At 39.9% G+C, this 22,240-nt stretch overlaps 1 protein-coding gene across 1 annotated transcript; it reads left to right on the top strand.

The window, feature by feature from the left end:
* The first annotated feature begins 1,686 nt into the window (after positions 1 to 1,686).
* On the top strand, positions 1,687 to 20,930 carry LOC137341387 (putative cleavage and polyadenylation specificity factor subunit 4-like protein). The gene is made up of 8 exons (XM_068004503.1): positions 1,687 to 1,823; positions 4,007 to 4,057; positions 5,623 to 5,775; positions 7,258 to 7,353; positions 10,584 to 10,677; positions 11,756 to 11,798; positions 19,993 to 20,088; positions 20,757 to 20,930. Exons 1-8 carry the CDS (start codon positions 1,721 to 1,723, stop codon positions 20,832 to 20,834), a joined length of 714 nt encoding a protein of 237 aa, XP_067860604.1. The 5' UTR covers positions 1,687 to 1,720; the 3' UTR covers positions 20,835 to 20,930.
* The last annotated feature ends 1,310 nt before the right edge of the window (positions 20,931 to 22,240 follow it).

Below are 22,240 nucleotides of genomic sequence, written 5' to 3'. Positions count from 1 at the left end.
TTTTACAGGGTTGACTCAGACAGTATGCTGATTGTCAGAACCAATCTTCTGAAGTAAATGGAATATTAATCTCAGAAAAAGACCTGTAGTTGTAGGAAACTCGTATTTATCCAGACAGTTTTTTTCTATGATGAATTAACTATTCAATTCTTGCTTGGTCATAGGTTAAAATTAGTTACTACTAGCTACTTTTAGAGGCTGCAGCAAAAATCACATTCTTGTTAGGTGTGACAAAGACAGTAATGCGTATCTGTAAGTTGTTCCTATAAAACAAGAAAGACAGTTTAATATGCCAATGTATGTTGAGTGCAGAGCCAATAGTGCCATTATCTCCAGCAGCGTAGCTGATAACTGTCTGGATAAATACGGGTGTCCTACAACTACAGGTCTTGAGTTTCAAAGAGTGCTAAAGATTATCTTGACCACCAAACAATCTTTGTATTTGGAAGCCTGTGAATAGCTCACCCTCTAAACATAGTTATGAGAAATACAGTTTTTATTGTCCTTTATTCTGATCTATCTTCAAAGGAATTTGGAACTGTATCTCGGACTGTTTTGGATCAGTTAGTCATTCAGCCCAAGGCCATCAGGGGCAACAGGTTAATCAAAGGTTCTGTGTAGCGAAAAGCCAGGTAAGAAGTACACAACAGTTTCAATGGTCAGTTTTATGTTTAACAGAGAAGTGTCTTCATTGCTTTTGATATTTTAACAATAGTACTAAAAATATAAATGTTTCAACAACTGAATATTGTCCCTTTACCTATTTAATGTTAAATAAACCTGTCAGACCACAACAGCTCTCTCTTGGAATTTTCACATCATATGTATGCTACTACAAATGTAAATACATCAGTGTAAACCAAGGTAACCACATTTACTGCTTTTTGTTTTAACCATATTTACTGTTTGTGCATAATTAATATATAAGCAAGCATGGGCAACAATGGTTTAGCTACAGCTAAGAATTACATGCATCCAAGTTGGATGCCAACAGCAACATTAAGGCTAAGAAAATGAACACAGTATGAGGACGCTGAAAACAGCTGAGCAAATACATTTAAACTGTGCACAAACCAAATTCAACAGCAGTGTGCAATAAAATAAATAGACAGTTTTGTAGGACCTATTGCGTCCTTACCTGTGTTTGGTGCTTTCTGTTATAGGATTCTTCCTCTCGATTTTGCTCCAAGCAGAGAATGGAGTACTCAACTACATCAGTTCTAAACTGCCTGGGGATGATGTAACCAAGATAAGTACTTCACCTTATAAGTTAACGAAGATTAGAATTTCCCATTTTTGACCTTCCCTTACAATGCAATTATAAAACTCTAAAATACTTTCCTAATCTATTGTTGCAGCAAATATTTACAGAGAATTCACTGAAGTAATAAACTCCTAAATCCAAAAAAACCAGAAGATCCACCTCAGCTTTCAGAGAACAATTAATCAAGTCTCCAACCCTATTAGTGAATCAGGTCATGTGACTAGTATAGCCCCTTAATTTAGAAGTAATTAAATTAAACTGTTTAATCAACAAATCTATTTTCATACTGTAATCTGTAGTTTACTAAGAAATGTAATTTTAAACAGAACTTAATTTTTTTTTAAAGTCCCAGCAGGCCCTGGGCACTGGTAAGTTTATAAATAAAGTCTGTTAAGTAACATGCTTATTGAGAATAGTATTGACTGAAAGAAACAATTTGAATTTAAACATTGAAAGATGCAAGAGTTGATAGCTAGTCTACAGGAGATGAGATTTGATTTTGAAATTGTCTTGGAGCAACAGAGAGGAATTGTGGAGTTGCCCTTTTCCGGCATGGACAGTAAGGGAAAAATTATAATCTGGAATTTAAACCTGGGAAAAATCAAATGCTTGTTGCTAAGATTCACTGCTGCCATAGTATTTAAAAAGTCTGCCATTGTTCTCAAATTACTAAAAATCTAAATGCATTTGAAACTAATTTCAATATCTAACTTTAATAATTATTTTGTTGATATTCATGATTATCTTGAAAGAGATCAGTTTTTAAGAAGGACTCAGATGTAATGTTTACCAAAATCTGAAATTAGGGAATAGAGGTGGACATATATCTTACAGAAAAGTTTATTTAATAGGCATAGGTTGTGTGGTAATGCACGTGTGTGGTAATGAAATATTTAATTGCGTAAATAACCCTTTGAAAATAAATTGTGCTGCCTTTTGTCACCGAAAACAAAATAAAATCAAAGTAATGATTGTAGCTACAATCTGAAGAGAATATATAATGTATTTTAATCGGCTATGAATTGCTTCATGGTGATTCTGTATTATCTTTGTAATGGACCACTGTTGCTGTAGTTCAGCATTGCTATTAGACAATGGATTACTCCTGAGAAAGCTAAATACCAATTCTTCTGAATATTGTCAACTGTTTAAAAGCACATAAAATGAGTTCAAGATAGTGAATAGCCTTAGCTCAAGATTTGGACAAAGTTAATAAAATGCTTCTCAATAAAGTTCATCTCACTGATTTGTTTTGTTCATAATTTATCCAGTACTTTGAAACTGAGTTTCAGATATTTAAAGTGGACAACAATTTTATGATACCATGAAACTAATGTCACAAGATCTGCTCCCCATATCTAAACTCCTGTAAGCTTAGATTCCTACTTCAGTTTGTATTTTGCTGTCACAACTATTCCTGAATTATTTTGTGGGAAGAGTGTCCAGTTCCAGTTGTTGTGAATTGGGCCTTTTAATATGAATCTGAAAACAGAAATCTGGACTTATTGAAATATGTCTCTCTGTTTATAAATGTTTTTTGGGGTTCTAATGTCTTGTAATATGACAGCATCAAACAACAAAATGCTGGCTAATCGTTTTGGTTGCAAGCTGCAGGGCACTATTAGTACTTGGGCCTTATCAGATTATGTTATCCTCCTTGGGAACAGGCATTGGTCATCAGGGTCATTTTGGAGCTGAGTTGACACCAAGATGACAGGCCTAGAATTGGGCGATTGGAACCGAGCCAAACCTCCGTAGCAGGCTCAGTACTTCTAGACCTGAGCCAACTGGATCTGCAGTGCTTCAGTGCACTGTTGATGATTGACCAGCCGGTCTAGCTTCTTGATGAGGGATTATATCTGTTCAGCACCACATAACCCTGCAAGCCAATTCCCTAAAGAGGAGAGCAGTCCTCCCCGCTGATGAGCTGCGTGGTTGTACTCAGTTAAGCATCTTAGAATCATAGAAAATTTACGACACATAAGGAGGCCATTCTGCCCATCATGTCCGCGCCAGCTGAAAATGAGCCACCCAGCCTAATCCCACTTTCCAGCACTTGGTCCATAGCTTTCTAGGTCACAGCACTTCGGATGCACATCCAGGTGCTTTTTAAATGAGTTGAGGGTTTCTGCCTCTACCACCCTTTTAGGCAATGGTTCATCAGCAGTACCCCTACACACATTTCCGAAGTCTTGACTCTTGGCTCTGTATCGAAGTTCTTTGGGTTTAGATATGTTCCTCCATATCAGACAGATGAAAATTCTACTTGTGTGGATTTCCCAGTAGCTTGGTTTTCAGACTCTTAAGCATGGGTGTTTTTGTGCTTGTCCTACTACAAAAAATGTTTCTTTATCCTCTTAATTATAATGAGGTGCATCTCAATTGGGGTATTGTAGAATGTTAGACATATAAGTTTGCATGTGCAGAGTACAAATTTAATATCTTCACTGTGCACTAAAATGGTTTTCAATGGTTTATTTTAAGACATTGTCAGAAGTAGGTTGGGCATAGTGGATGCTGCCTCTGTAGTGCAGCAAAGGCTACAGCTATAGATGAATATTGTAAAATGTTTACTGTTAGTAGGTGCTGGAAAAAGTTGGTGTAGGATGTTAACTGCAAAGATGTGAGAAATTCATTAATCTAAGCACTACATGGGAACTCACTGAGTAAACAAAATATATGTAGAACCAAGACAGGAGAATAGCCTTGCAGTTCTGTAAATATTGTGATCTTTCTTTGCAGAATCTGGTTCAGCAGTCTGCGAGTTTTTCATTAAAGGTGAATGTTTAAAAGGTAAGATACTAATTGATATGAAGAACATCATTCAAGTACTGAGAATGTGACCTGTTTGTGCTTACGAACAGAACTGTCTTCAAATATGGCGTTACTTTAGATCAAGATAGAGCCTTGAATGGAAATGCGCCATAGATGTTGTATGGGATGCCCAGTGGCATTGTCATTAATACGTTATCTTAGGAATGTAAGGGAAATGCTGACCCCATGCTGCTTCTGGTATGAGTCTGCTTGATGGTGTCACTGGTGTAAAGTGAAACTACATACTATTTTTCAAAGCAATTTCATCGGTCACCAGTCTTTTTGGTTACTGTATTTTTAGAATTGATTTTTTGAGCGTTGAACATTGATAAACAGTTACAGAAACATGGATTTGTAAAGTATTTGGATTCTGATTTAACCATAATGACATGTTACTGGCTCACAACAGACATTTGCAGCTCAACACTTTTTTAATAAAGATATGCTAGCTAAATATTGTAGAAATGTACATTTTCGTTCTGTGTACCTGGTATTACTCTCCTGGGAGCTACACCACCAGACCAATTCAGGGCTTGAAGCTCCATCTTGACCCATTTACCTCAGGCAATAACCCCTGCCATTTTTTTAAAAATCTGTGCCTTTTTAAGTTCCCCTCTCCCTCCCAGCTCCCCTCCACCCAATGCCGCTAGACATGTCTCAGACTGAGATAGTGTTGGGTATCTTACTGCTGAGTCACTGCTGCTGTAGATCAGCAATTCACCCTGTGCTTTGCCCACCCCTCGTCATCAAATAAATACTTTTTATTCAATAAATCTATCCCCTGACAATCCAGCTGAGCTCTGGATCTCCGTAAGTTGGGATACTATAGGTGTGAGCCCGCGTATACAATTCCCTGGCAGCGACCATGAAGCGTGTACATGCTGACTGTTGTTTTTTGTCTTCGTCCAATGCCATCAACCTTATTTTAGTGTGGAGACCATTAATGCCTTCAAATGAGCTAGCGATGCCTGAAATTCTTGTTGCTTAATGTCTCAGCCCATTTGTGTGTCGGTATAATGGAGAATGATCACCTTAATTTCTTAATATGGATGACATTCTGTGAATTCAAATAAAAATTGAATTTCAGAAAATTATCATGGAAACATTCAAAATCAACCTTGAAAACTGTCGCTTTAAAGTTAATTGTGTAAGATGACAGCAATTAATTACTACAACAAATGTAGAGGAAGCATTTGATGTGATTTACTAAATGGATAATTGCTAATTAATTCCTCATTACAATACCTATGATCAAGACTACTGTCTTATAATGAGTGAATAAGTCAAGTTCTGTTCTTGTTACTTGCAATTACAGGATTTTTCACTCTTTAGGAGAATTCTATTTCACGATTGTCAACTTTTCCATGAAACTACAAATCATGGGCCTTCCTCATGACATCTGCTTAGTAATGGGCCTCACTCCAGACTGAACCAGATTCTTCATTTTTCTCCTATTCTCTCACTGCACCGATTCCAATACTTGTGTAATTTTCCAGTCTTCCAACAGTCCATTGCAGTTAATGCTATCTTTTTGGTTGTTGCAGAAAAGATGTGCCCATTTCGGCACATCAGTGGAGACAAGTCCATTGTATGCAAACACTGGCTCCGAGGCCTGTGTAAAAAGGGGGATCAGTGCGATTTTTTACACGAGTATGATGTGACCAAAATGCCACGGTGCTACTTCTATTCAAAATATGGTAAGGTTATGCATAGAAATAAAACTTAGGATAATAATAGTGACTGACTTGAGATACCAAGGGTCGAAGTTTTCATGTGAGATGATTGGTAGAATGAGCGTAATGTTGCCATTAGTTCCAACCAGAGGATTTTTTTTTATAACAAGAGACTTTTCTAAGATCCAAAAAGATTTGATAGGACTGCTGACTGAATGTGGTAAGTAGAGGACACAGTTGAAATTAATTGCTATAAGCTTCTAACATTGAACATTATAAATAACAAAATAGGGCTGGAAATTCGGCCATTCATAGTCAATGGGTAGAACCTCTTGCTCTATCAAACTTCAAAATTAGAACGTTTCTAAATTGTGATGGAGAAAATAAGTCTAAGAATACTCACATTTAATGTTTACACTTCCCTGACCAGGGTATACATAAAATCAACTAGAGAGAGTTTCTGTAAAGAGTCTGGTTAACTTTTTAGTACAGTTACTAATTGACCAGTATCACTGCAAAAGGTATGCACTGGTCTGAGAGATTTTACATAAAGTGCATGCTTGCATAACTTTTACTGTATTGCTTTTAAATAGGATTAAAGGAATCCCCAATGCTTCAGTGGATAAATGCCATATGATGTAGTATTCAGTTACAAGACTACAAAGGTTTCAAGTTTAATCATTGGTCTCTGGTCTAAGGAAGAGAAAAGTCAGCCAGGGTTTTTTCCCTTATTATACAAGGTCGTGGAGACAAAATAAGATTGGGTTTGGCTGCGATGGCCTGCTGAGCCTAAACTCTTGTCGTCAGTGTCCCAGCTGTGGAGGTTCAACTGCTGGGCGCTCCTATTGGAAAACTAGGGGCACTGTGCAGAATATTCTGACCATTAAAATCAATGGACAGAAAATCATGGGCAACATTTGCTCAATTTTCCAATAGGTGCTCCTAGGGGCTAAAGCTCCACACTGGAATGTGTGAGGTGAAAATCTAGGTCTTACTGTCTAAGCTTACACATGACATGTGGACCCTTGGCCAAGACATTGGAAAGCTTTTGCAGCCTGTGGAACTTTACCCCAGCACGAGTTGTTGCCTTCAGGAGTGGGGCAAGGAGAGAAAATTTGGAAAAATTTGATTTTTAAGAAGTTAGAATTTTTCAATAATTATCCTATGTAATGCTCCATATGGAGATAAGCAGCGAGTTTGAAAAAGGAATCCATATTCAAATTCAAATTAGGCCAAAATTATCTGGTGGAGGGGTGGTTGAAAGTCTGAATATTGCTACCACTTGCATCTATCTGTTCCTTTTTTAAAAATGGCAATGTGCTTATTCAAGCTGTTCATATCCAGGAATCAATTTGTCATCATTTTTCTTTCTCTACTGCTTCTTCCCAGAGCACCTAGCTAAGATTGGGAACCATGGGTTTGGGGAACAGCAGCAGCAATCTGTTCTACCACTGCATTGCATAATATTGATGCTGAGCCACCATAACATATCTGTTTTGGATGCAGGTGAATGCAATAAAAGAGACTGCCCTTTCCTACACATTGATGCAGAGATGAAAATTCAAGACTGTCCCTGGTATGACAGAGGATTCTGCAAACATGGTAAGTATCTTGCTGTTTTTATTTTCTCATTATGGTGAATATTGTATTAATTATCAATTTTTCTAGTGCTGAGGATTCAAATATGTTAAAGTCCTTGTGAAGACCAAAAAATTACCAGAACCCTTTTATTCTTTATACAAAATATTTTTTTCACTCTCAAGCAGGATTGTCCAGCATATGAGAAAATTAATAACATCCAAGAGGCAGGTTTCAACCCCCACCCCCTGCTATTCTGCTTTTGGTTTCTATTCCTGGGTTACTAAAGATTAACAGTTTTAACTCATGGTAGTATACTTGCTATCTGCAGAGCAAAGAAGTAGATTTAGGATTTCACAGCATTCAATCCTTCTGGAGTTTATCTGGGGAAATAAGTTAGTGTGGTGCTCGCCTGAAGTTCTGTTGTTCAATTGTTGTTAAAGGAAGGTTGTTGCAAAGGTGGCTTCAGGTCGGCACCAGTAGGATATATGAGTATGGAGAAGACAAAAGAATATAGGGATCTGTATTTACGATTGTCCTATTGTTGGTAAGAAAATGAGGATTAAATACAGCAAATCAGTAGGTCATGGAACCATAGGGGTTTACAACAAAGGAGGTAATTCAGCCCATCATGTATGAGCTGTTTTTTTTTACTGGAGAAATCCACAATGAATGACACTGCCCTGCTCTCTTCCAATAGACTATTGGCAACTATGGGTTATGATGTTTATTATTTAAAATTTTCAGGACCTGTGACAAAATTTAGAATATCATTCAGCTGTAGAATTTTCTGACATCTGGAATATGCGTAAACCAGAAATCCCAATGCCTACATGAGGCCAAGCCAGGTTTAAATCATACAATCAACCTTTGACATTACAGATTACATCATATGATTGCAAATCTAACATAATCTGAAAGTCTTTTATAAGTAATATTCTTTATACAATTCTGTAATCCTGATTGAAAATATCAAATATGTGAGAGTTCCTCTTCACACAGGTGCTGAAGGAACATGGCTTATGCTAAGAAGAAATTTAGATAACCATTAATTGCAATACTTCTGCTGTCCCGTTCCATGTATGCAGGAATATTATTGTGATTAATCCTGTTACGTTTTACTGCTATGCTGCTTAATGAATCACACTATGCACTAGCAAATAAAAACAACTTTGCCGTACATAAAGTAACACATAAATTTGTTTCAATTTCTAAGATTGAACCTATAACATTGGGAATTTCTCACAATTCCTACGCAAATGTGCATACAATTGTTATGCCTGGCCTGGTCGTCACATCTTTTCACTGAGAAAAATCATGACCCAGAAATTACTCACCCAAGGACGCTATTCATCAATGGCATCCTCCCAAATCGCCGGCGAAGACTGGGAGCAAGTTCGCGAATGCGCACGTGCACTAAAACCAGGAAATCGAGACCTTGCTCCCATTGGTTCGCCAGCAGTTTGACAGGTCCGAATTAAAGGGCCACCTACGCTACAACCAATAAAATCATTAAACATTGGTAAACTTACCCATCTGCCCAGCTGAAACTAAGATACTTACGCTGGAAAATACCAGCCCTACACTACTTTTTAAAAGCATGATGACTGTTAATGACTGCGAAACAACAAAAAATTAAATTTTTAAAAAGTGGAATGTCATATTACTCTATATTTTTTGATCATTAAAAAAAATTCAAAACATTTTTAACTTTTTTTACTTTAACTTCTGAAAGTTTCGTTACATTAAATCATTTGCTTGGATTTTTATATCTTAAATTTTTTACTTAAAGTAAACTTCTGTATGTTAGTTTAAGTGAATGATTTCTACTTGCCTGCTGGTGGGCGTGACTTCTCTTCTTGACAGATTCTGTGGGCGTGGCTTCTATTCCCACAGTCTGTATCAGTTCCAAATGAACTGGCGCTGAAATGACAGCACTGAACTGAAAAAAAAATTGAAAAGGAAGCAAGTGGATGTCAGAGCCACGAGGTAAGTATTTTCATAGTGTTTGTCCGGAGGATGGCCTTGCCATGCCTGTCGGAGCAAGTTCCAGCCCTATGTACTCAATACAACCAGCAGACTGGGCAGCAATTCAGGTGGCTGCTGAGAACTTGTACATTAGTTTCCCTCAAAGCAAGGAACAGCAAAGAGAAACTGGTTCTGATTGGAAGACCAGCTGCAGAATAGGAGAATTGGAAAGTACTTCAGTAGAAAGTTTCATAGGCAAAACCCTTCTAGAATATGGCCAAACAGAACCTTATCCTTTAGTATTCCATTAATCTCCAGTAATCCATTAATTGCTTGGAATCAACTTATGGGTATTTATATAAAGTAAGATGGGGGTATGTTGTAGAGGGTTTATATGGTCTTTATTTAATAAATCACTTGTATGTTGCAATAAAATCTTAATGACTTCCTTGTTGAGGATGTTTCTGATTATTTTTGTGTTCTCTGCATTTGCATTGCCAGTACATTTGCTTACATTTCTAAAACCCTTCTTGAATCTCTTTATTTTCATTTGCTGTATGTACTTCAGGTACAAAAACCAGAAAATACTGAAAATACACAGCAGGTCCATCATTTTCTGAGGATGGAAAGAGGAAGGTTAATGTTTCAGGGTGAGATCCTTTGTCAGAACTCTCACGAAGGGTTTCAGTACAAAATGGTAACCTAACTTTTCTCTTTGCTGATGCAGACTGACCTGTGTATTTCCAGCATTTGCAGTTTTTCTGGTTTCATCTTATATGTATCACAGATGGCCTTTTCAGTTTATAATTCATTGGGAATGTTGACAAAACCAAACCTAAATTTCATGTTATTTGTCTTGTGTTTGAAGTAACCTTCTTCTTTTAATGTTTTTTCATTCAACCATGTCCATTTAGTTTTATTCGCTGAATGATTCTTTTCCTGGTTTTATGATCGGGAAATTGCATACTGGGAACTAAGAGCATCATCAGTCACAGTCAGAGGGCTAAATCCAAGATACATTTGACACCTGGATTGATCTTGTACTGAAAAGACACTTTGTTTTGTAAATAGCTTGTCATCTGTACTTCAGAGGTTATTCAATGGTCTCGGACATAAGACAAAGAATGAAATGTAAATATGCAGCTGAACATTTTTTAAAAGTGGGAATTGACAAAGTATTGCAATTTTTAAAATTGTGGATTTATTAAATTTTAATTTTACAAAAATAGTGAGAAGTAACAATACAATAAATGAAATCCATTGCATTTGAACTGTTTCTGTGGCAGGCCCACTGTGCAAAAATAAACACACCAGGAAGGTAATGTGTGTGAATTATCTGGCTGGTTTCTGCCCTGAAGGAACAGAATGTAAATTTTCACAGTAAGTATTATACAAGTTATACTAAATAGTGCCCTCCTTGACTTGTTGAAACAACTGTGATACTGAGTTAGGATCGATTATTTCAGGTGATATGAAGTTAGGTAGAATCCTACCAGTTAAACATTCAGGAAATCTTTGTTAAAATATCTAAGTATGTTACAGATGACATCTTCAAATGTTGTATTCATCAACCTTGAGTACATAATTATCATCAGTTTGGCACAATTGGCAGCACTCTCACATCTAACTAAGAAGGTTGTGGGTCAAGCCTCACTTCAATGCAGTACTGTGAGAGTGCTGCATTCTTTGAAATACTGTTCATCAGATGAGATGTTAAACTGAGACACTTCGCCTGTTAATGTTCAAGATTCCATGGCACTTTTTGAAGGTCAGGAAGTTCTCCCAGTATTGTGGTCAGCAGTTCTTCCTCAACCAACACCAACAGGTCATTCATTTGTTGTTTATAGTATTCTGCTGCACACAAATTGGAGGTTATGTTTGTCACCATAACAAAGATGGCTGCACTTCAAAAGTAATTAGTCAGGTGTGAACCGCTTTTGAGACGTTCCGATGATGTGCTAAGAGCCACATAATTACTTTACATACCATATGTAGAACGTCTGTCCAACTATAAAATCATAGGGATGTATGTATTCGTCCCTTTGCTGAAAAAGCATACCCAAGTAGCCACCCCTATTCCTTTCAACTGTTGAAGGCAGCATGAAGTTAGAAGTGGAATTCTCTACCCCAGAGGGCTATGGATTCTCAGTTGTTGAGTATATTCAAGACTGAGATCGATGGATATTTGGACACTTAGGGAATCAAGGGGTATGGGGATAGGGTGGGTAAGTGGAGTTGAGGTAGACGATCAGCCACGATCTTACTGAATGGTGGAGCAGGCTCGAGGGGCTGTATGGCCTACTCCTGCTCCTCTTCTGTTCTTTGAAGTAGACTGAGGAACCTTTTAACTTAACAAAAGTAAAAAGATGCAGGAAGGGGAATGAAAACAATGCTTCAGTACAATTTCTTCTGATGCCAAACAATCTATAAATGATTGTTTATTTTCTATTTTTTTCAGTCCAAGTAATGAATTTACTGAATGGAACACAGATTTGAACAAGGTAGGTTTCAAAAATATATTTTTGCTTAAAATTAGTGACGTGCCTTAACTGAAGTACTGGTTGGAGAACCTATGTACTGTTTGTTATTAATACTGAAGTTAGGTTAATGTATTTAATGAAAATATCAATGTTTGGAGTTAGATGTGCTGACGGAACAAAAATTGTACACATTTGAGATGTAGGTATATATATTTTTAAATATGTATTTTTAAATTAAATTCATGGACAGTCAACACAACTAAGAACCAAGTGAGTAAATTAGTTAGCTCCAGAATTTAGTGACCTTGGAGCTAGTCATGTTGTTTTTGGAATCTTAATAATGTCCCCACGGAAGGCTACATAAATGATACATAAATACTGTAGAACGTATGCAGAATAAATATATATGCTTCTGAATTAAGAGAATACTCATTTATTAAGCACATAAAAGTCAAGGACAAGAAAGAGCCAGCTGTATCCCATTTTATAACATGCAGCTTCATTTTGAACACCATTAATATTTTTGCTTCTACTAGCCTGCCAGATTGTTTCAGAACATTTATCACTGTTTAATATGGTTTATAATTATTTCCTACTGGTTTTAAATTTATGTCTGCTGTCTTAATTTGAAGCCTTTAAATTCTCATTCTAATTTCAATCTAGCACAAATGGATCATTTCAATTACCTCAAGGCCAGAACCTGTAACATAATTCAGCTGTGTGTTAAATTACATCATTGTCATCTCGATCAGTAACATCCATTCTATTTGTTGCATTTAATTTAAAATAAGGAGATAACAAGAGAAACTATGAACCCCCCGCCCCCACCAAAATAACAGTTGGAAACATTAAAAATTGGGAAAGGGATAAAAAGAGAAATGGGAGTGAAATGCGTCACACTAAAATGGGCAAAATAAACAAAGGAAAGGACTACAATCATGAGTAAATGCTGAAGGGTGGAAGAAACCATGAAATACAGAGAAGATAATAATTCTGCAAAATTAAATGATTGGATTAGAGGAGCGCAAAGACTCTGGGGGGGAAATGAAAAGTATCTGTGCGCAGGCACAAATGTTTCATTTGAAGTACATTTTCACAGTCACAACCAGGCTCCATGCCCACCTATCTGCATGTATGTATATTTCTAAAATTTAAATTGCTTTAATTGTTCGTTGTGATCAGATTGGTCTATTAGATGAAACAGACACTGAAGTTTTCTAAAACTTGTTCCCATACCACTGATTCCCTCGGCTCACTTTTTATTTTTTTTTCATGATGTTGGCGCTCCAGTTGTATCGCTAACTTCAATCATGTTTTGAAGTGCTTCAAGAGTCCCATTTTTTGATTTTTTTTTAAATTTCAGGAGGGATGACTGATTTCTGTTTTGTTCCCCAGAAGTTGTAGTGCTAGCCTCCACCAATTTCCAACAATGGAAAGAAAAGCCTTTCAAAGGGCTTCCAGCATAAGGACATAGGAGAGCTCTGTGGTTGAATGGGTGATAAAGGAAACAGGCAGATAGACCCTGTTTTTATGGGGGGAATACGGAAAATTGTAGGGGAAAGGAGAAGGAGGAGACACCGATTGTAAGATGGAAGGGGTGGATGACAGAGAATGAGACTGGTCCTATGCGAGAAGGAAAGTAATTTTATTTTTTAAAACATCTTTCCCTCCATGCCGCCATGTCTGTGTTTGATGTGCGGCTGGGTGCTGAACCAGGGCCGGGTGTGGCAGATGCAAGAGTCAGCCATAGGTCTCCGGTTGGGGCTCGAGCAAATCTGCCCAAGTCCCAGGGCACTGCCACTAGTTCAACACGACCAGGAATGGAAGCATCTGAAGCTGCTACAAGTGCAGGGTATCCGACAGACAGTTCTTCCAGCACAAGCAGTGCAGAAGCCCTGCTGTGTCTTGGAGAACTCCAATACTAAACAGATGCACAGGTCCACAAGGCTTCCAATCCAGTATGTTGGATGCCATCTTACTGCATGTCCTGGTCTTTTATTAAAAAAATAAAGAATAAAAATTGAGTAAATCAGTAAAGGAGTATGTGTGAGGGATACAGAAAGTGGAAGGCACACAGTAGATTTCCCTTAAACAAAGATTTTTTTTATTGAATTTTGTCAATTTATTTAGTTAATGCACAAAATTATCTTTCGATATACTCGCTGGCTGGAAAGTTTTCTGTTTAATGGAATTGAATTTTTGAAAGCCATTTAATGTTTGTATTGATTCACTAATCTCTGGTCCCTTAACAGTGTCAATCGCTAATTTTAACATGGACTATCGATCCTAACACTCATTTCTTTCAGAATTCATATTTATACATACAATTTCACCTCAGTGGGTTAGTGCACAGGAACAAATATAAAACTGGTCTATTTAAGAGTTAAGACAACTATTAGAGATGCTGCAGCTGCTCTGAATTTAAAGGCAGGGATATCTGAAATGAATTATTAAATATTTACTTCCTACAGATCTTGCATTGAGTTTTTAATATATTTCCCTGGTAAAACACAGGATATGCTCTTTGAAATGAATTTGCCCACCAACATCTGAAAACGATTAATTCAGGTACATGCAGCTACACGTTGTCCATATTACACCCAGGAATACCGTGAAAACAAAAATAACCAGATTTATGGTAAATACTCAACTATGCTCACCAGTTGAAAACATGCTTTTATAAACCAGAATAAAAAGTGGATGAATACTGTTCAAGTGATCAAAATCAGAACTGATAGCAAGCATTAGTCTATGGCCATTGTCTGTGTCACTTCTGAATTGCCACTATCCTCGCAGTGGCGTATTCTAATGTGCTCTCCAGCAAATATTTGCATAAATTCGCCACTGGAGGATCAGAGCGCATAAAGATCCAACTAATGGAGCAGAAACTGCTCAGAGTGGCGAACCAACACTGCTCACCGCTCCAAAGATTTATACCAACCCACTAACTTACCACAGTCATTTCATCAGCCACTTCCTCGAATAGGAAGCGGAGAAGAGCCCAGCGTCAGTTCAAGCAAAGCTAGGACCCCGGGAGAAGTGAGAGGATCGATCTCTCCCCTCAACCAATCAGATCGCAGCATTTTTTGATAAGCTACGTTCACTGTTTCAGCAGGCTTGAATTGTTAAACCAGGAAGTGAAAGGTACAACATTAATATCAATGTAAAAACAGTTAGACAGTGCAAAAGAGGGAGGGTAAGAAATAATTGAATTAAATAAGAGAAGGGAAAAGTTTAAAAGAAACTATTAAAATAAGGAGTAATGAGATGCCACATTTTTAAGTTAATTTTTAGTTGTTTGGCAATCATGAAGACTTACCGTGCTGTTAAAACTTAGTTTAGACCTGTATTTTTATGTGTACCTGTTTTGTGGCATAATTAGCCACTTTCCAACTCGGCAGATAAGCAAGTTTGCACCGTTTCAATGATTTCTCTCATTACAACGTGTTTTTTTTATTAGTTCATGGGATGTGGGCGTTGCTGGCAAGGCCAGCATTTATTGCCCATTCCTAATTGCCCTTGAGAAGGTGGTGGTGAGCCGCCTTCTTGAACCGCTGCCGTCCGTGTGGTGAAGGTTCTCCCACAGTGCTGTTAGGAAGGGAGTTCCAGGATTTTGACCCAGCGACGATGAAGGAACGGCGATATGTTTCGAAGTCGGGATGGTGTGTGACTTGGAGGGGAACATGCAGGTGGTGTTCCCATGTGCCTGCTGCCCTTGTCCTTCTAGGTGGTAGAGGTCGTGGGTTTGGGAGGTGCTGTCAAAGAAGCCTTGGCGAGATGCTGCAGTGCATCCTGTGGATGGTACACACTGAAGCCACAGTGCACCAGTGGTGAAGGGAGTGAATGTTTAGGGTGGTGGATGGGGTGCCAATCAAGCAGGCTGCCTAGTCCTGGATGGTGTCGAGCTTCTTGAGTGTTGTTGGAGCTGCACTCATCCAGGCAAGTGGAGAGTATTTCATCACACTCCTGACTTGTGCATTGTAGATGGTGGAAAGGCTTTGGAGAGTCAGGAGGTGAGTCACTCGCCGCAGAATACCCAGCCTCTGACCTGCTCTTAGTCATAGAGTTATACAGCACGGATAGAGGCCCTTCGGCCCATCGTGTCCGCGCCGGCCATCAGCCCTGTCTACTCTAATCCCATATTCCAGCATTTGGTCCGTAGCCTTGTATGCTATGGCATTTCAAGTGCTCATCCAAATGCTTCTTGAATGTTGTGAGGGTTCCTGCCTCCACAACCCTTTCAGACAGTGAGTTCCAGACTCCAACCACCCTCTGGGTGAAAAAGTTCTTTCTCAAATCCCCTCTAAACCTCCCGCCTTTTACCTTGAATCTATGTCCCCTTGTTATAGAACCCTCAACGAAGGGAAAAAGCTCCTTAGTATCCATCCTATCTGTGCCCCTCATAATTTTGTACACCTCAATCATGTCCCCCCTCAGCCTCCTCTGCTCCAAGGAAAACAAACCCAATCTTCCCAGTCTCTCTTCATAGCTGAAGCGCTCCAGCCCTGGTAACATCCTGGTGAATCTCCTCTGCACCCTCTCCAAAGCGATCACATCCTTCCTGTAGTGTGGCGACCAGAACTGCACACAGTACTCCAGCTGTGGCCTAACCAGTGTTTTATACAGCTCCATCATAACCTCCTTGCTCTTATATTCTATGCCTCGGCTAATAAAGGCAAGTATCCTATATGCCTTCTTTACCACCTTATCTACCTGTTCCGCCGCCTTCAGGGATCTGTGAACTTGCACACCAAGATCCCTCTGACCCTCTGTCTTGCCTAGGGTCCTCCCATTCATTGTGTATTCCCTTGCCTTGTTAGTCCCTCCAAAGTGCATCACCTCGCACTTTTCCGGGTTAAATTCCATTTGCCACTGTTCCGCCCATCTGACCAACCCATCTATATCGTCCTGCAGACTGAGGCTATCCTCCTCGCTATTTACCACCCTACCAATTTTTGTATCATCAGCGAACTTACTGATCATACCTTTTACATTCATATCCAAGTCATTAATGTAGACCACAAACAGCAAGGGACCCAGCACCGATCCCTGTGGTACCCCACTGGCCACAGGCTTCCAGTCACAAAAACAACCTTCGACCATCACCCTCTGCCTTCTGCCACTAAGCCAGTTATGTGGCTGGTGGCAGAAGGCAGAGTATTTATGTGGCTGGTCCAGTTAAGATTTTAGTCGATGGTGACCCCCAGGATGTTGATGGTAGGGGATTCGGTGATGGTTATGCCGTTGAATGTCATGGGGAGGTGGTTAGACACTCTCTTGTTGGAGATGGTCATTGCCTGGCACTTGTCTGGCGCGAATGTTACTTGCCACTTATCAGCCCAAGCCTGGATGTTGTCCAGGTCTTGCTGCATGCGGGCATGGACTGCTCCATTATCTGAGAGGTTGCGAATGGAACTGAACACTGTGCAATCGTCAGAGAACATCCGCATTTCTGACCTTATGATGGAGGGAAGGTCGTTGATGAAGACGCTGAAGATGGTTTGGCCTAGGACACTGCCCTGAGGAACTCCTGCAGCAATGTCCTGGGGCTGAGATGATTGGCCTCCAACAACCACTACCATTTTCCTTTGTGCTAGGTATGACTCCAGCCACTGGAGAGTTTCCCCCCTGATTCTAGTAGGGCTCCTTGCTGCCACACTCGGTCAAATGCTGCCTTGATGTCAAGGGCAGTCAGACTCACCTCACCTCTGGAATTCAGCTCTTTTGTCCATGTTTGGACCAAGGCTGTAATGAGGTCTGGAGCCGAGTGGTCCTGGCCAAACCCATGAGCATCAGTGAGCAGGTTGTTGGTGAGTAAGTGCCGCTTGATAGCACTGTCGACGACACCTTCCATCACTTTGCTGATGATTGAGAGTACACTGATGGGGCGGTAATTGGCTGGATTGGATTTGTCCTCATTTTTGTGGACAGGACATACTTGTGCAATTTTCTACATTGTCGGGTAGATGCCAGTGTTGTAGCTGTACTGGAATAGCTTGGCTAGAGGCGCAGCTAGTTCTGGAGCACAAGTCTTCAGCACTACAGCTGGGATGTTATTGGGGCCCATAGCCTTTACTGTATCCAGTGCACTCAGCCGTTTCTTGATATCACGTGGAGTGAATCGAATTGGCCGAAGACTGGCTTCTGTGATGGTGGGGATATCGGGAGGAGGCCGAGATGGATCATCCACTCGGCACTTCTGGCTGAAGATGATTGCAAACGCTTTAGCCTTGTCTTTTGCACTTGCGTGCTGGACTCCGCCATCACTGAGGATGGGGATGTTTACAGAGCTTCCTCCTCCCGTTCGTTGTTTAATTGTCCACCACCATTCACGACTGGATGTGGCAGGACTGCAGAGCTTTGATCTGATCAGTTGGTTGTGGAATCGCTTAGCTCTGGCTATAGCATGTTGCTTCCGCTGTTTAGCATGCATGTAGTCCTGAGTTGTAGCTTCACCAGGTTGACACCTCATTTTTAGGTATGCCTGGTGCTGCTCCTGGCATGCTCTTCTACACTCATTGAATCAGGGTTGATCCCCTGGCTTGTTGGTAATGGTAGAGTGAGGAATATGCCAGGCCATGAGGCTACAGATTGTGCTGGAATACAATTCTGCTGCAATTGATGGCCCACAACGCCTCATGGATGCCCAGTTTTGAGCTGTTAGATCTGTTCTGAATCTATCCCATTTAGCACTGTGATAGTGCCACACAACACGTTGGATGGTATCCTCAGTGCGAAGACGGAACTTCGTCTCCACGAGGACTGTGCGGTGGTCAATCCTACCAATACTGTCATGGACACATGCATCTGCAATTGGTAGATTGGTGAGGACGAGGTCAAGTAGGTTTTTCCCTCATGTTGGTTCACTCACCAGCTGCTGCAGGCCCAGTCTGGCAGCTATGTCCTTCAGGACTCGGTTAGCTCAGTCAGTAGTGGTGCTACCGAGCCACTCTTGGTGATGGACATTAAAGTCCCCCACCCAGAGTACATTCTGTGCCCTTGCTACCCTCAGTGCTTCCTCCAAGTGGTGTTCAACATGAAGGAGGACTGATTCATCAGCTGAGGGAGGGCGGCAGGTGATAATCAGCTGGAGGTTTCCTTGCCCATGTTTGACCTGATGCCAGGAGATTTCATGGGATCCGGAGTCGATTTTGAGGACTCCCAGGGCCACTCACTCCTGACTGTATAGCACTGTACCGCCACCTGCCGGTGGGACAGGACATACCCAGGGATGGTGATGGAAGAGTCTGGACGTTGGCTGAAAGGTATGAATCTGTGAGTGTGGCTATGTCAGGCTGTTGCTTGACTAGTCTGTGGGACAGCTCTCCCAATTTTGGCACAAGTCCCCAGATGTTAGTGAGGAGGACTTTGCAGGGTCGACTGGGCTTGGTTTGCCTTTGTCATGTCCGGTGCCTAGTGGTCCAATGCCGGGTGGTCTGTCTGGTTTTATTCTTATTATGACCTTTTTTTAGCGAGATTTTACAACTGAGTGGCTTGCTAGGCCATTTCAGAGGGCAATTAAGAATCAACCACATTGCTGTGGGTCTGGAGTCACATATAGGCCAGACTGGGTAAGGATGGCAGGTTTCCTTCCCTAAAGGATATTAGTGAACCAGATGGGTTTTTACGACAATCCGGTAGTTTCATGGCCACCATTACTGATACTAGTTTTTTTAATTCCAGATTTTATTTAATTAATTGTGTGTGTGATATACCTTTTAATTCAAAGCTGTCATATCGCCGGTGAACCAATAAAGTTCTGGATTTCTGTGTTTAACAGGGCATGTGCGAACACCAGAACTTGCTCCTCCATTTCCCAACTAAGAAAGCGGTGTTGAGCTCTCCATTATTTCACAAGCAATTTCTGCCCAATGTGTTCAGGGCCAAATGCTCCATTCCAGCGAATTCTTGGCCAATATGTATTATCATGATATTCTTTAGAAAGTCATGGAGTTACAATAATATACTTTAGAAAATGTTAGCAAACTGCTACAGTAGATCACTATTCCACAATGTATCCTGAATTCCACTGTAGGAATTTAAAGTAATAATTACATTGGGTCTGAACTTTAGGTAGAACATTTGATCCATGACTGTGGTAATCACAGAACAATGGTAATAATGTGGCTTCAAACATTTTTCCCATGACCCATGTGGCACTGGTTTGTCCAGCAGTAATTCCACTAAGGTAGAAATTATCTGTGTTTTCCTATAGGAAATGGCTGAGCTCTCACTTTTCCCAATGGGCAGCACCCAAGAGGCAAAGTGCTACCAAGACTACAAGTCTCTCGACAAAGTTACGTGCTTCAAGGTATACAATGTTATTTTACACATCCTGGCTATGTATTCCCATTGACTGCAAACTGGCTATCTACTTAGTGATTAATTCCATGAGTTAAAACTTTTACCACTAATGTTAATGCTAGTTGTTTGATAGTGGGGTTGCTGACTCATCTTATAGCTTTCCAGTTTAAAACAATAGAGCTCATCACTTTTCTGATACAGCTGTAATCCTACCCCTATTGAGGATGAGGAGGAGGGGGGAGGGGGAGAAAGAGAGAGGTGTGTGGGATTGGAATCTAGATACATTCAAATGGCTTTTGGAGAAAGGTTTGTTTCCTGCTCTCTTCTTTGGAGTCCCTATCCATCCCTGATTACCAATCTGAGTGTTGTGACAGGTTGAAATTATGTGTGGTTGTTTTGAATTGAGGGGGAAAAAATAAAAATGCTTTAACTAAGCTTTTGATGAAACTGTGCTCACATATAATGTAATTTGGAAATACCGCACATTTATTGAGTTCATTATTTATTACAATGGAATGAGTTAGACATGATTCATTAAAATAGTTTAAATAAAAATGGCATACACGTGAAAATAACAGCAATCTAAAACCTAAATATCCTTTCCTAAATGAAATGAACTTTATTGCCTATTGCAAACTTGTGTGTTTCCCTCTCTCCTCCTTTCCATTTCTTCAGTGTAGAGAGAAGGGCCACTATGCTAACAATTGTAGCAACAAGCACCAGACAATAAACAAACACTGGTCTGTCGACTAGGGCAACTGCGTAAATGGAACTGAATCCAGGACTCCCAAAGGATCTAATGAGCAGAAGAACTTTTCTTCTTTATCCAATATTACAAAATTCAAAAAATGTTCTATTCAGATTGTATTATTCTTGTCCTTAAGCAAAAGAAATAAAAGACAGATTAAAACTATTCCATCGGAAGCTATATTTCACTGTACCATAGTTTCCACCTTTTTCTGTCTTACCAATTTTCTTCCCTTCCCTCAAAGGTACGGACTTGTCACTGGGGTACAGTTTCATGAGTGGGTCCTCACACAAGTGGCTATTATCCATGTGTGAACTCTGACAATGTTGCCAGACTATTCAACAGGCAGGGGCAACAAAACCAAATCCAAACCTATCCTCACTCGATAACTACACAGATGTACTTAAAGCAGGAGTCACTGGTGATCAGAGGCAAGCTCCCTGGCTGATTTTTCCTTTGCCTTACCTGGCAACAAAGATGCCAATTCTAGCATGCCTAGTACCATTCCTCGCTAATTAAGCAGACTGTAGGTTCAACCTGCTCCATATGGCTTAGATACTCATTGGATAAACTTACTGAGCCATTTAGGGAACTGAGTTTGAATTCCAGATGTCTTGCAGAATGTACATAAGGCCATAATACTACAAAGGAAGCAAAATCAATTGAGAAAAATGTCACTTGAAAAGATTTTGCGATTTGGGAATTCTTCTACTTAGTTTTACAATGTATGCTTGCTGTTCTGCACCTCAAAACCGCCACACGTCAGAAACGTACGGTTATAATACATCAATACATGCCTTTTTCAAACTAAAAATATGATTTTTGGGATCAACTTTATTCGTTAAACCAATTCCTTCCTTCAGGACATTTTCCTCGATGTTGCGTTACTTACTTTCAATGGCAACAAATCCATCTCTCCAAAAACAGACGGATTTTTGAAACAGCAGGTGTGAGAAATGGTTCAATGGGTACAGCCTGAAATAACCCGACACAATAAGTTAAATGATGGGAACAGACTTGCTCAAATGACTTATCCAACTGACTGCCCATCATATGAGGTGGTTACATTTCTCCTTCCGGACACTGACTCCAACACCTGTACGGTAATACAGGATTTCAGTGCAATATGTGATTTTAATGCTCCACATGGAATAGCTTCATTTAATAATGTTTGAGCAGAGGTCATCGCTATAGTTATAGCCTAGCTGAACTTAAGAAAAGGGACTGTGTGTTGGAAGACAGTACAGGCAGGTAAAAGTTGCTTTAAGCTGGCAGCATCAAAAGCTTATCTAACTTGAAGCCATGTATAAAAAAACAGCTGTTAGCACCAGCTGCATCTGAGGACTTGTCCCTACCAGTTGATGAATATTTTGATGCTACCACGGTCAACAGCCAATGAAAGTCAGTTGGC

This window comes from Heptranchias perlo, chromosome 23 (assembly GCF_035084215.1).
Source record: "Heptranchias perlo isolate sHepPer1 chromosome 23, sHepPer1.hap1, whole genome shotgun sequence".
NCBI classification, from domain to species: domain Eukaryota; kingdom Metazoa; phylum Chordata; class Chondrichthyes; order Hexanchiformes; family Hexanchidae; genus Heptranchias; species Heptranchias perlo.
The sequence above is the reverse complement of the archived record's forward strand: the minus strand, read 5'-3'. Positions and strand labels throughout refer to the sequence as shown.